This window comes from Pleurodeles waltl, chromosome 4_1 (assembly GCF_031143425.1).
Source record: "Pleurodeles waltl isolate 20211129_DDA chromosome 4_1, aPleWal1.hap1.20221129, whole genome shotgun sequence".
Taxonomy (NCBI): domain Eukaryota; kingdom Metazoa; phylum Chordata; class Amphibia; order Caudata; family Salamandridae; genus Pleurodeles; species Pleurodeles waltl.
In genome coordinates, this window is record NC_090442.1 from 483794250 (window position 1) to 483809811 (window position 15562).

Consider the following 15562-nt stretch of genomic DNA (forward strand, 5'->3'; position numbering starts at 1 on the left):
TTATGTATCTGGACACAGGTAGGTGACCTGTGTCCAGTACATGGGTAACATGACTTCCTGCACTTACGAAGTCCAGGAAAATGGAGCTGGAGTTCATAGGGGCACCTCTGCTCATACAGGGGTGTCCTCACACACAGGTACTTCCACCCTGCGCTCTGGGCTAGAAGGGCCTGCCATAGGGGTGACTTATAGTGACCAGTTGCAGTAACCTGTAGTGAAAGGGTGCATGCACCTTTTCACGCAGGCTGCAATGGCAAGCCTACAGACACATTTTGCATGGGCTCCCATGGGTGGCATAATACATGCTGCAGCCCAGGGGGAACCCCTGGCACCCCAATGCCCTGGGTACCTAAGTACCATATACTAGGGACTTACATGGGGGCACCAGTATGCCAATTGTGGGGCATCAAGAATAACCAAATTTAGGGGGAGCGAGCACAGTCACTGGGGTCCTGGTTAGCAGGATCCCAGTGAACACAGTCAAAACACACTGACAGCAGGCAAAAAGTGGGGGTAACCATGCCAAAAAGAGGGCACTTTCCTACAGGGGTGGATTGATTGCCGATTGTACTTGTAGGATTTGGGGATTATGATCGGAGTGTGTGCATCCCATGTACTCCATGCATGTGATGGATGGGAGGAAAGACGACTTTCCCACCAACTTATCTATGTGAACATGTAATTTGTGGGGTACATAATAGAAGGAATATACCTCATACCCAGAGTCAGAAAACTCCACAAATCGACCAGCTTGCCACTATTGGATCCAATCTCAACATTTGTGCAATGGCGGTAGCAGTTGTGCGGGTTAATGGGGGAGGAGGAACCAAGTGTGGTGGCTAGTACACTGTTAAAATCCCCTCCGATAAGCCACTTGAGGGCGCACCATCATGATAATGTGGCCGAGAGTGCATAAAAAAAAGTAGGTCTGATCCGTATTCGGGGCATTATTAGAATCCAGAAGTATGGTGCTGCAGTCTTGGTGGCCCGTCACAATGACATAATAACCCTCCGGGTTTAGAAGTATATACCTGCTACAAATGGGGTCCCAGGCCTGAACCATATCGGCACCCCTCTCCCCCCACTCCTGCCATCGGTGGAGTAGTTGGTGGCAAATACCTGCCCATGCCAGCACCGTTGCAGCTTGGTACTTTCTGCAGGTATGAGATGAGTCTCCTGTAGCAGTGCAATACTTGTAGAGCAACGCTTCAGGTAGGAGTAGCTATGCAGGGGTGTGTGCATGCCCCTCAAGTTCCATGTAAGTACGTTAAATTGGGTCGTAAGTGATGGGACGTATTGCCTTTATTTTGGACACAACACACAATAGCATAAGTGTACAGGTGTGGATCATGCGGTCTGGGCCGGTTGGAGTTTCTGATCGCAGCTGAAAAAATACTAATCCTTAACAAAGAAATGTGAATACCAAAAGAGCAGAGGGACAATATGTTTGAGCCCAGATAATAAAAAAAAAATTAAGCACAGCAGTATTTAACCAGTTGTGGGATTGGTGGGGGACTCATCAGCACCCCACACTGGCAATGAAGCACTTTCAGGAGCCCAGACATATAGCAGGATCTGAACTATGTTTGCCAAGGCATTCATATGTGCAATAAAGGTTACCCAACATTGGGCTGGACAGTGCATCTCTAATCTCCACCCCCACAAAGGGAGATTAACAGATAGATCATTTGTTACAAGACAGAGACCCATCAGTGAATATTCCTGTAGGTGTAGTGGAAATGTTTCATCACAGCAGTCAGGCATTCCACCCATCACATAAGTTATTTTGATGTTTGTGGCATGACGTCAGGCAGCGCTGATAAGTCCGCTCTCGAAGGCCACATGGTTGAGGAACCATCATCACTGATGAATTTGTCAGTTTCATCTTGTAAGGAAATGCCTTCCTTAGCATGGTTACCCCATGACTTTTTGCCTTCTTTTGATGCTAGTTATGTCTGAAAGTGTGCTGGGACCATGCTATGCTGGCACCAGCACCAGTGTTCTTTCCCTAAACTGTACCTTTGTCTCCACAATTGGCACAACCCTGGCACTCGAATAAATCCCTTGTAACTGGTACCCCTGCCAGGGAAGGTCTCTAAGGGCTGCGGCATGTCTTTTGCCACCCTGGGGACCCCTCACTCAGCACATGCACACTGCCTCACAGCTTGTGTGTACTGGTGGGAAGAAAATTACTATGTCGACATGGCACTCCCCTCAGGGCACCATGCCAAGCTCACACTGCCTGTGGCATAGGTAAGTCACCCCTCTAGCAGGCCTTACAGCATTAAGGCAGGGTTCAATATACCACAGGTGAGGGCATAAGTGCATGAGCACTATGCCTCTACAGTGTCTCAGCAAAACCTTAGACATTGTAAGTGCAGGGTAGCCATAAGAGTGTATGGTCTGGGAGTTTGTCAAACACGAACTCGACAGTTCCATAATGGCTACACTGAAAACTGGGAAGTTTGGTATCAAACTTCTCAGCACAATAAATGCACACTGATGCCAGTGTGGAATTTATTGTAAATTGCACCCAGAGGGCATCTTAGAGATGCCCCCTGAATACCAACCCGACTTCTACTGTGGGTCTGACCAGTTTCTGCCAACCTGCCACACACCAGACGAGTTGCTGGACACATGGGGAGAGTGCCTTTGTCACTCTGTGTCCAGGAACAAAGCCTGTACTTGGGTGGAGGTGCTTCACACCTCCCCCTGCAGGAACTGTAACACCTGACAGTGAGCCTCAAAGGCTCACCCCCTTTGTTATAGCGCCCCAGGGCATCCCAGCTAGTGGAGATGTCTGCCCCCACTTTTGGCGGGATAATTAGAAAAACAAGGAGGAGTCGCCCACCAGTCAGGACAGCCCCAATAGGGTCAGGGATGTGCCCCCCTCCCCACAGGGAGGAGGCACAAAGAGGGTGTAGCCACCCTCCAGGACAGTAGCCATTGGCTACAGCCCTCCCAGACCTAAACACACGCCTAAATTTAGTATTTAGGGGCACCCAAGAACCCAGGAAATCAGATTCCTGCAATCTGAACTACAAAGAAGGACTGCTGACCTACAGTCCTGCAGAGACGACGGACGACAACAACTGCTTTGCCCCAGCCCTACCGGCCTGTCTCCTGAGTCGCAAACCTGCAAACGGCGATGCATCCAACAGGGACCAGTGACCTCTGAAGCCTCGGAGGACTGCCCCGACCCCCAGGACCAAGAACCTCCCGTGAGCAGCGCCTCTGCTCAACAACCTACAACAAACTTGCAACTTTTCTACAACTTTAAAGACCTCACTCTTCCCGCCGGAAGCGTGAGACTTCCCACTCTGCATCCAACACCCCCGGCACGAGATCCAGAGAACCAACACCACAGGGAGGACTCCCTGGCGACTGCGACCCCGTGAGTAGCCGGAGACGACCCCCCTGGACTCCCGCAGCGATGCCTGCAGAGAGAATCCAGAGGCTCCCCCTGACCGCGACTGCCTGTAACAAGGGACCAGATGCCTGGACCAAGCACTGCACCCGCAGCCCCCAGGACCTGAAGGAACCAAACCCCAGTGCAGGAGTGACCCCCAGGTGACCCTCTGCCTATCCCAGTTGGTGGCTGGCCCGAGAAGCCTCCCCCCGTGCCTCCCTGCTCTGCTAGAGTGACCCCCGGGTCCCTCCATTGAAACCTATTCAAAACCAGACGCCTGCTTTGCACACTGCACCCGTCGGCCCCTGTGCCGCTGAGGGTGTGTTTTGTGTGCCTACTTGTGTCTCCCCCCCCCCTAGTGTTCTATAAAACCCCACTTGTCTGCACCCCTGAGGACAAGGGGACTTACCTGCTGGCAGACTGGAACTGGAGCACCCCTGTTCTCCATAGGCGCCTCTGTGTTTTGGGCACCTCTTTGACCTCTGCACCTGACTGGCCCTGAGCTGCTGGTGTGGTAACTTTGGGGTTGTCTTGAACCCCCAACTGTGGGCTGCCTATGCCCAGGAACTGAGACTTGTAAGTGTCTTACTTACCTCACAACCTAACCAATACTTAGCTCCCCAGGAGCTGTTAATTTTTGCACTGTCTACTTTTAAAATAGCTTATTGCCATTTTAACAAAAACTACATGTTATTGTTCTAATGCAAAGTTCTCAACTAACCTGTGTGGAGTACCTTGCATTTTAGGTATTTACTTAAAATCTTGAACTTGTGGTTCTAAAAATAAATTAAGAAAATATATTTTGCTATGTAAAAACTATTGGCCTGGAGTTAAGTCTCCGAGTGTGTGTTCCTCATTTATTGTCTGTGTGTACAACAAATGTTTAACACTACCCTCTGATAAGCCTACTGCTCGACCACACTACCACAAAATAGAGCATTAGAATTACCTAATTGTGCCACTATCTTACCTCTAAGGGGAACCCTCAGACTTTGTGCACACTATTTCTTATTTTGAAATAGTATATCCAGAGCCAACTTCCTACAGGTTCTTAATAAACATAGAGAAGTCATCCACACAACCAGAACAACAAATACTTTTTTGGGAGCAAGAATCAACTAAATTCGGGGAAAGGTGTTTCCCGCGAAAAGAGAACACAATCAGTGGTGATGTAGACACAGCTTTACCAGAAGGGGCAAGCTGTGACTGGGAGGATGGCTGGGAAACTATTAGGGAAGATGGCATAATGCATCCCTCTAATCCCATATGTGAGAATTCTCATGAGACCAATTTAGGAATGGTTACAGAACCAATGGTCACAAGCAATGGGGAGTTGGGAAGATCTAGGGGTTGTCACACAAAAAGTACAGGAAGCAGTAGTGTGGAGGAAAAGAACAAATATAACTCAAGGCATGAACTTTCAACGACCAACTCCAACAGTAGCAATCACAACAATTGCCTCACATATGGGCTGCCTCAAGGTCAAGAGAGTGTCGAAGGAACTGGCTGCGATCCAACACATCAGCATCCTCGTTCTGAAAACAGTATTCCTAGCCTTAAAAGCCTTTCAGAAGAAGTTATTAGTAAATCCCTAGTGATGCAAACAGACAACACTACAGCAATGTTTTCTGTCAACATAGGACGGAATGCAATCCCTCGCATTATTGAGGTTAGCCCAAGAACTGTGATACAAAGGAAGATAGACTTAACAGAAATTCACCTCCCGTGCAGGGGAATACAGAGGCATTCAAGCTCAGCAAACAGGCGTCATGCTCACACGATTGGGAGCTAAACCAAAGAGTACTGGAAATGGTCTGTTGGAAGTGGGTAACACAGACAATTGATATTTTCGCAACACCACAGTATGCAAAATGCCAAAGTTTTGCATTCAGGCAGCCTTACTGCCAATCCCTGGGTAATGCTCTGTCGATAAACTGGTGTTGTAGGACTCGTGTCATGGAGGCAAGGCTGCTGGTTTTGCGCGACAGTACCACTGTGTGTAGGGGACTGAGTTGACCCCACACCATCTGGTATCTGTCTTCCTAACCCTTTCGGCTAGCTAACAGCACCTCACCCAAACATAAGAATGAAGGTGATTTGTAGCAGCCTGACGCATGACACTCTGACTCCTCAGGGAAGTTGTGGTTGGCAAATCCAGGCCTTTTCTCTCATTAGAACAAGTCTCACACAAGTACAGGCAGACAAAGAGATGCAGGACAGTTTTCAATGCATTTATTCAGAAGGCTGCAATCTATGATAAAATATGAGCTGACATTATTAGGAAAATGACACGTAGCACAGTTAGAATTATTACTGTGAGTGAAAAGCAGGTAAACAATCCCATCATATTGGAATAAACATGTGTCTACGAATTCCTGCCTACACTTTGTAGTGTCTAAATGAGAGTATAGCAGTGATAGCCCATCTCTGTCTGTACTTGTTCCATTGAAGGAACACCCACCCCATACCTGAAAAGCAGGGGTCTGGCCGCCGTCTCCTCGGTTGGCTGTAGAACAGGGATGATTTCAGCTAAGTGGCATTTAAGTGGTATAGCATAGGGTGGCTCCCCTAGCTGAGGTGACCTCTGTAACCTTCTTTGTCCTGTGTGATGTTTTTATAGCGATGCATGTTGTTTTCTGAGAAAAAGTCCTGACTTGATCATGTGTCAAAGAGTTGAGACTGGCTGCGCACTCTTGTGGCTGCAATACTAAATAGTTTATCATGTACAGCCTTGGGCAGAGATACACATTGAACTGTTGTACAGTGTTGCACAGTGAAAGTAATAACACTTTCACAGAATAACAGTTGATTAGGAATATAAAATATCACCTCTAAAAGCAAGCCATACTAAAATGAATAAATGAAGAAAAGCATGTAACTAGGTAAACGAGCACGAAGCTAAAATATGTGTGCCCTAACAGGGCTCTAAAATTAACCCACAACACTGGTCAGGGACATTTGCTTACTCTTTTCCCTGATCCCTCTGTTCCACAAGGTGATCAACAGGTGCAAGAGGAGCAACATGACTTTAATCTTAATTTCCCCTCTCTCCCCCAGTGGGCAAGACAAACATGTTTTTGAGATCTGACACAGATGGTGCAGGGGAACATTCAAAAACTACTTTTACAACAAGATCTGCTGTCCGTGGAAAGAGGAAGGGTACTTCAACCAGAATCGGGGTCTTGGAGCCTGGCAGGCTGAATTTTGAAGACTTAAAAGTTGGACATTAAAAACTGCCAGAAAAGACAATGGCGGTTCTTAGAAAGGCAAGAAAACCAACAACAAGAAAATGCTACTTCTCAAAATAGAAACAAAACTCTTTATGGTGCCTCAAAAGAAAGAATACAAAGGAGTCAGTCAGTCAGTCAAATAACTTTATTCGGCAATTGCCATAAAAGTACAAACCAAGACACATTTACCGATCTATAAATAGTATAAAATAAAACTTAAAACCATTACTAAGAACACCACATGAGCAACCAATCTGAAACCCCTTGACATACATAGATAAATATACTAGACATGATTAAAAATCACAAAGTCAGAAAAGTACAAATATTAGCTTTAAAATGATATACTATACGTACATACATTTTTTAAAAAGGAGTAGGCCTTTTCCTAATACTTAAAGAAGCTGTGACAAAGTCTAATACATGATGACAAATTTGAATATCAGGCAATCTCTGGAGATATAGTAGGGCTTCCTTATAATGAATGGGTCTAAGAAGGCGTAACGTGGGTAAAATAAAGGCCCCTCTAGGAGCAGCATATAAAGGGCAAAAAAGAAAAAAGTGCAAAGTGCTCTGAGTTGATTTGGAGTCACAGGGACAAAGTGGTAAGTCCTTTTTCCAGAAACATGGTTCGGGGAAAGCTACCTTAAAATGAATTAGATTAAGTCTAAAAAGTGTTAAAAAGGAAACTGTTCTAAAACTTGAAAACCAAGTCAAATAGGGTTCAAGGCATGGAACAGTCACAATCCGAGCGTAGGAATCAAAAGATTTCATTTTCAGGGAACTATAAAATCTCAGCTCTGATATGTGCTTGGAATAAGAAGACTTCAAAACAGACCTAGAGTTTGTGGTTAACAAAGGAGTCAACGGTCCTAAAAAAAAAAACCTACAAAAAAACCTCTAACGCACCATCTAGACTACAAGCTAACATAAGCTTCATTTGAAGTACATTTAGGCCTACACAAGGGGCTACATAGGAGGAAGCTTACACAAGGGGCCCCATAGTAGGAAGTTTCTTCACAGCTCCAGTAATAAGACGATTCCTAAAGCGAGCAAAGTGTATCGCTCCACCAAGGAAGGTACTTGCATGGAACCTTTATGTGGTGTTACTTCAATTAGTGAAGACACCTTTAAGCCCTTGCACAAGGCTACTTTAAAAATGCTCACACTGAAAACAGCTTTCCTGGTGGCCATAACATCGCTTTGTAGGCATGGCAAGCTTATACATACCAAAGAGGTGCATCAATGACATCTCTGCTATTTCTTGCATGAGGAACCATTTACTCGGGGAAACATAACCACGTTACAGATTTCTTTTTTTTTTCCTTTTTTTTTTTCTTCAATATTCTTAATTTTATTTTTATATAAACAAAAATAGAACATGTGTGCTTGAATTTTTAATATTCCACGTTTCTTGAAGCATAAATAGTAAGAAGGAACAGGGTCACTCGTGTTGGACTTATCCTAGAAAGTTTGCCAAAAGAGTTTCATTGCTAACCTTTTGCAAAGTTAGCAGCAAGTTTACTATTGAAAGGATACAATGTTGTTGCTAGTTCCCACTTTTCTCGATACTTGCCTTAAAATGTCTTTAAAAAGTGATTTTTAAACATCTCGGCATGTCTCATCCTTGATATGCATATGCCAATTGCTGTTTTAATTAAGCTGCTTGCTGTAAATGTTATGGTTTCGGTGTGGAGAGGTTTTCCAGGCAATCCAGCAAAAATGTAATTTCACTAATGAAGTGAACGATAAAAAAATGTTCTTCCTGTAGTGCACATTGGCATTTCTGTGTAACCAAGACCCATTCTCAATACTATTTGAACGCTTTTGCTTTTTGCTTCCAGTAATTCGTTTGGTGGAAGAGCAGATGCGTTAACATCTTCTGGTATTACAAGTACCACAGCAACTTTGGCATCAACTTTTACCTCTCCTACCAGTTTTCAGAAAAACTTTTTATCTAGCACAAGTGCCACTACAAAGATGACAGCTGGTCCTGCAAGTGGCACACAAAGCAGGTAGCCCAGTTCAATTGGTTTCCGAACTTTCTTTAATATGCTTTTGTACGTGCATACATTTTTGTTTAGTAGTTCATGGGGCTCTGGATTTTTTTATTTGACAATTATTTAGAATTTACTTGAATCCATATGACAGAATCTGGCACTAGCACCTTTACCAATCAAAGAAGCAGTCCTGGTATGCCAGGTTTGAAAGGTTGTGTTTTTTCCATCGATTTTTATTATTCTTATTAAAAGGACATTATAGTTAAAATCTGTTATTTTTAGATTTGACTTCTGAGGGGATAACATCTTAGGTTGTTATTTAAGAAAATCCATCCCCTGACTTTCTTACTGCTGTCTAGTACTTTGCTTTCATTGTTTAGCTGTTCCTTTTTTTTCTTTTTGTTATTGCCTGTGTTATAGTACCTCAAATCGTTTGTGTGCTGAGGATAGTTCGGAGAAAGAAAGCCTTCCTACGGCATTGACAAACCCTGTTGCTCCGATTGTTGTACATACTACTGCTACAACCACAGCTACGTCAACATCTGATGGCACAGTGTCGTCAACAACAGATTACAGGGAGAGGCGCAGGTGTGTAAAATTACATATGGTAGCATGGAAAAGTCTTGGGTTGTTGCCCTTTATTTGGACATTTCAACTTGGTAATTTATTGAAATTAAATATTAATACATCCTGGTGTCTATTGAATAACACATGGATTTCTATCACTGAAGTCATAGTTTCCTAAAAATCATAAACTAAGTTTTTATTATTTTCTCTTAAGTAGTTTTTGCTAGTCCTTTTCTACTAAATCATTTTTCTATACTCTGCTTTAATTTTGCACTTTCTTCAGATTGCATATATTTTGACTGTATTTCTCAGTTTGTCCCAATCACTGTTAATATTTAGTTTTTTGTACCTCACCTTTGTTTCGTCTTTAAATTCCTGAACCCTTTTATGATCTCCGTTTTGAAGATTTTGTTTTGACAAATATTTTTTGGGAAACATTGTCCCTTTGGAGCTGTCTTATTTTGTAATGTTTGTTTTTATTTTGAAATTAGTAGTTGGTATTTAAAAAAGATACCTCTGTGCCTCTACTATCTTTTATTTTCATCTTTCACCACTGCATGGATCTTCTGAGGGATACTTCTAACCACAGATTTCTCACATTTTTTATCTCCTGGATGCCAGACTAGATCTATAAAACTCTGCATTATCTCCCACTTGTCAGCCGATGGCACCATCAACCTCCGTCATAACTTCCATCCTCTGAAGTTGAGGGTACAAAACCTTGTGGGCACCATGTCTGTGTACCATTAGTTCCTCTTTTACCATGCGCTTTGATAGGTTCTGGAACTTTGCGTACATCTTTTCAAGTTTTACTTATCCTTCAAACATTTTTCCGATATTATGCAGAGATGTCTCTCCCAAAAACAACATGGTTTAAGCTGTGCCGCACTGGAAAGAAGCAAATGTTGGTCAGGGAACACACATGATGTCTGGTTTGGTGTCTTGGCACCAAACTTTATTCCAAGCCCTGTGAGAAATGCTTCATTATGCTTACAAAGACCATCAAGACGTAGGAAGTGAAGCTGTATGTGGCTGGCTGCTGCCAAAGTTGCCAGGTCAGTCCTGGTTTAGTTTGCCAGTTACATTCGATGACATCAGGTAAATCCAGACAAGTCCACACACAAGTGGAATTATTGTTCGTTGCTTCCTCTCTTGGGAGAAATCAATAAGTAGGTGATTCAAGAGCTCAACTCTGGCTTCAACCTCTCATTCTGAGCTTATCCCATCTCTCAAGCAGATTCATCTTAAGTTCCTAGGGAATTTGTGGATTTTGCGGCAGTTTGAGACCTTCCAATAATGCCATGCTGCAACTTTATAAAATGGTTTCAGGTCCCTCAAATGCGCTTCTGGTTCCCACAGAAACAATGGAACCTCCAGTTAGCCTTCTCTACTGGGTTCTTCTCCGATGTTGACTGATAATGATAACTTCATCTTGGCTATCCGCTGCCACTATTACCATAGGCCTCTCTGGCTCCTCCTTATGCGATGCTGTTAAGTGCTTCACAGATGCTGGTTACACAATCTGTTCCAACTCTGCTAGCTGAATCAGAGCTGACTTCTGTGTTAACTCACTCAGTGTCAAACCTTGAAATCTAAGGCTCAGTTTGTGGTTGAGGATAACTACCCTCAACCTCTGTCACAGCATCAGCACACCAGGAGTACACTAGGAGATGGGTTACTTTTGGTTCTTATTCAGGTGCCTCCAAGGGCTTGAAGATGTCCCTCACAATAAGGAAAATGAGGACGATGAACAGGAGCTAGACAGTTTACTGATGCTGGCCTCTATTCAGACTTTCAGAACACTTTATCTGAAACCTCCCTGAATTATCTATTGCCCCAGGCTCTTCTTCTCCCCCTCCCCCCCACTGAGGAAAGAGATTTCTTCTTGCTGCTAATATGTAGTGCTGAGAAGTCTTCAATCTATAATTGCCCATAGTGGAAACTATATATCTGATAGAGACTTCTAGTTGCAGATTCCTTGCCTTAAAATTTCCCCCAAGCATCAGTGTGGATCCGGAAATCTTTCTTCGAGCAGTAGCCCTGCGCACTGTTATACAGTGTCAGTCAACTCCACGTCTCATTGGCATTGTGGTCACCGGATATGCCATGTTTATAGGCGGCAACCCGACACGCTGAGGTCTGTTCTTTGTTTTTCCGTGCCAACCTATGCACAGATCTGAAGAGAGCTACCCCTACAGTTGCATTGAACTGGCCTTTCGACCTTTTGTCAAAGTATTTTAACTTCTTGGTGCATCAAGGATGTCACAGAAGGCTGGCTTCAAGCCCTGCACCTCCTGTAACTGTATGGTGTGGGTGACGGATCCGCACCTTGTGTGTCTGTGGTGTTTGGTGCGCGACCACAACAGAAAGTTGAGCTCCGACTGCCATGCCTTGTACCAGAAGGCTTTAAGGGAGCGGTCCCGAAAGCTACTTGTGACCTGATGTCCGGCTCCACATCGCTCTAAGTCGAGAGGAATGTCCCGAGACTGCTCATGGAGCCATCCCCACTCACCGTCCCATTCAAAATCATCAGGACATTCGGGTGAGCACAAGAAGTCTTAGAAGAAGCACAGGTGCTCTTTGACTTCACCCTGTCGGGCGGACAGCCCAGTGCAGGAGGAGGAGCATCCTTGCTCTAGGCCCCTGTCTTTGGTGCCTACCTGAGGGTTGGCTCTGTGCCTCCCCGAGTTTCTGGGAATCAGAGCCACCTCTGCCCAATTGAAGAAATTTTACAAGGCCATGTGCTTCATCTTTAGGCAGTCCGAACCCTGTCGGAGCGCCTTCAGGCCCGCAGAGTCAGCAGGGTGCTGTTCAGGTTCCTCACCTGCAGCTTTGGCCTCTGTTCCGGGGGGCACCCAGGGATCTGCTTCCAGATCCGAACCGGCATCGGTCACACCATTGCAACCTTTCACAACAATGGTTCTGGTGTAGACACTCCTGACACTGCCCACGGATGGCATTGTCCCATAATCCTTTCCAACTCCAACATGGAGCTAGAGCGGAGTCGCTCAATGCTGATTCTGACTTAGGCGGGGATCTTGACACTTTTTCTTATGGGTACTAGTTCAGTGAAAGTATAGAAGGGTCGCTGGACCCTTTCGAATACCAGCTTGAAGACCCTGTTGTAGGAAACTGGCCCCTAGTTGCAGTACCCCCCAACTTTTTGCCTGATATTTGATGCTAACGTGACTCGGTGTGTGCTTGGGAACCTGCTAACCAGGCCCCAGCACCTGTGTTCTTTCCCTAAAACTGTCCCATTGGTTCCACAAGTGGCACACCCCGTCACATAGCTAAGTCACTTGTAAAAGGTACCATTGGCACCAAGGGTCCTGTGGCCAGGGAGGGTCTTTAAGGGCTGCAGCATGTATTATGCCACACTAAGAGACCCCTCACCAAGCACATGCACACTGCCATTGCAGCTTGTGTGTGCTGGTGGGGAGAAAAAGGTGAAGTCGAAATGGCATCACTCTCTGGGTGCCATGCCCACCACCCATTGCCTGTAACATATGTAAGTCACCCCTTTAACAGGCCTTACAGCTGTGAGGCAGGGTGCGCTATACTAAGGTCCTCACCTGTGGAGAGTGCATTCCGCAGGTGAGGACATAGCTGCATAAGCAATATGCCCCTACAGTGTCCAAGTTCATTCTTAGACATTGTAAGTGCAGTGTGGCCATATTGATAATATTGGCTGTGAGTTTCGTCATTACGAACTCCATGATGGCTTCACTGAAGACTGGGACATTTGGTATCAAACTTCTCAGCTCGTTAAACCCACACTGATGCCAGTGTTGGATTTATTGAAAATGCACATGGAGGGCATTTTAGAGATGCCCTCTGGATTTCACCCAACCCTCTAGTGTGAGACTGACCGGTCTGTGCCAGCCTGCCACTAACAAGTTTCTGACCCCGTGGGGTGAGAGCCTTAGTGCTGTCTGGAGTCAGGGACAAAGCCTGCTCTGGGTAGAGGTGCTTCACACCTCCCTCTGTAGGAACACTTGGTGGTGAGCCTCAAAGGCTCCTGCTTTTTGTTACACTGCCCCAGGGCACTCGAGCTAGTGGAGATGTCCGTCATTCAAACCATGCCCCACTTTTGGTGGCAGGTCTGGCAGGAAAAATTAGCAAGCACAATAAGTGACCACCTAAGCTGTGACCACCCTTAGGGTGCCCAGAGCTGAGGTGACCCCACTCATTGCAGAATCTTCCATCTTGTTTTGGAGGAGGACAGCTAATAGGGTTAGGAATATGACCCTTTCCCCAAACGGAGTGGGCACAGGAAGGATGTAGCTACCCTCAGGATGTGTAACCATTGGCTACTGCACCCGAACCCTGTAAAACCCTTAAATCTAGTATTTAGGGGCACCCCTGTACCTTGCTCTTCATATTCCTGGCAACCTGAAAAGGACAACTGAAAAGCTGCATGGCTTTTGTCTAGGTGGCCCACTGGTCCAGAGATGGTCCCCAGGCGATTCTGAGCTAGAGTCCACTCGTGACCAACACCACGACCCTGCAGCTTAAATCCAGAGGACCCCCCTGAATGCAACTGGGTCCGGTGAAGATTTCCTGATGCCTAAAGGTACCTCTGCACCTGCAGTCCCCTGGCCTTGGGGGACCCAACCAACGGTCCAATAACATCCAGTGGGCTCTCTACTTACCTGTCCAGCAGCTGGTTTTCTTCAGTTGACTCCCTGGACCAAGCCTGCAGCATCTTTGTGACCGCAGAGATTCCCCCATTTAAAAGCATTGGGTGCCCAATGCTGTGTTTGCACCCTGCACCGGCTGCCCCTGTGCCGCAGAGGGTGTGTGTTTGGTGTTGATCTGTGTAAACCCTCCCCGCCCCCCAATGCTGATCTAGACGCCCCAGGTTTGTTCCCGGAAGTCGTGAGTACTTACCTGCCATCTGTTTTCTTCCAAGTGCCCCCTGTGCCTCCATAAGATTCTATTGAGTGTGCGACACCAACTTCAACCCCTGCACCTGGCCAGCCACATTTTGCTGGTTTTGCTTTCTTGGTGTAATCCTAAACTTTGCTCGGTGGACACCTTAACACCCGCAGACTGGGATCATGAGTTGAGTACTTACCTGCAAATTGTGTTATTTTTCATCCCCTAGGACTGCATTGCTTTCTGTGAGAAATTGTTGCACTAAGTGACTTTTTCCTTCCCTAGGACTGCATTGCTTTCTATAAGAAATTGCAAGTCTTTTGAAACTGAAAAGTATTACTTACCTGTATGTTGTTTTACCTGTGAATTCTAAACAAAGTGCATTTGATACTTGAAAGTGGTCCATTCTTGAAACTGTACTTACCTGCAACAAAGATTCTTTTGTGTCTAGAAATAAAGTAACAGAATATATTTTTGATACCTAAAACAATTGACCTGGATTTAGTCATTGAGTATGTGCCCCATTTCTTGACTGTGTGTGTGTGCGCAAATGCTTAGCACTACCCTCTGATAAGCCCAACTGCTCGACCACACTACCTTTCAGCCTCTGTAAATCCTCTGGGGATCCACGGGACTCTCTGCCCACTATACCTTACTTTGGTATAGTATATACAGATCTAGCTTCCTAAACATGTGGACTGGGCTCAGGAACTGGGTGAAGCCAGTGGTCTGCATAGCTCCCCTGACGCTGGTATACTTTCTCTCATACCTTCTCTCCGATCATGTCTATGGAGGAGAGGGCATATGGTTCCTTGGTGGATTGGCTGAGTTCTTGGGCCTCGAGCTGCTTTCGGTGGCAGTCGGAACTAACCTTCTGACTGGGGTGCTTCAGCCTGGGGCCTCCACGTCAGAAACCCTTATGCCCTTTAATGAAGTCCTCACTGATTTCCTGCTGGGTCCTGGTTGAAACCCAGCACAGGGTCTCCTGTGAACAGGACAATAACCCGCCGCAACAAACCTGCGCCTAATGACCAGGCGTTCCTGACCCAGCACCCTACCCTCGAGAGCTTGGTCATCCAAGCCTCAACATCCCATGGCGCGTTCCCTTCCACTCTCCCGGGTAGGGAATCCAAGAGGCTGGATCACCTTGGGAAGCAGCTGTTTTCTTCCTCCAGCCTGGCATTGCGGTCCATGAACACTGCATGTCTTTTAGGCTGATAAACCCATACTTTATGGGACACAGTAATGCAAGTGCTCCCAAGCTGGATACGACCAACTCTCTGGGCAAATCAGTTGCTTCCTCGGTGGCCTTGAGGTGCTACGCCTGGTTAAGGACATCTGGCTGGCTTTTCAGCAGATGTCCAATCCATACTGTTGAACATGCCCTTTGATGGCACCTGTCTCTTCGGAGAAAAATCAGACTCAGCGCTCAATTGCTTTAAGGAGTCCCAGGCCATGGCCCGGTCCCTGGTCTTGCA

The 15562-nt window shown here is 45.8% G+C and overlaps 1 protein-coding gene across 2 annotated transcripts in view; it reads left to right on the plus strand.

The window, feature by feature from the left end:
- PPP1R12A (protein phosphatase 1 regulatory subunit 12A) overlaps nt 1–15562 on the plus strand; it is a 1050482-nt gene that overhangs the window by 461321 nt on the left and 573599 nt on the right. The window contains exons 13-14 of one of the 2 annotated variants that reach the window (XM_069228774.1): nt 8484–8654; nt 9060–9227. In XM_069228774.1, coding sequence (XP_069084875.1) covers nt 8484–8654; nt 9060–9227 — 339 coding nt within the window. The remainder of the gene's footprint in view (nt 1–8483; nt 8655–9059; nt 9228–15562) is intronic. The other variant, XM_069228775.1, reaches the window with a different exon arrangement.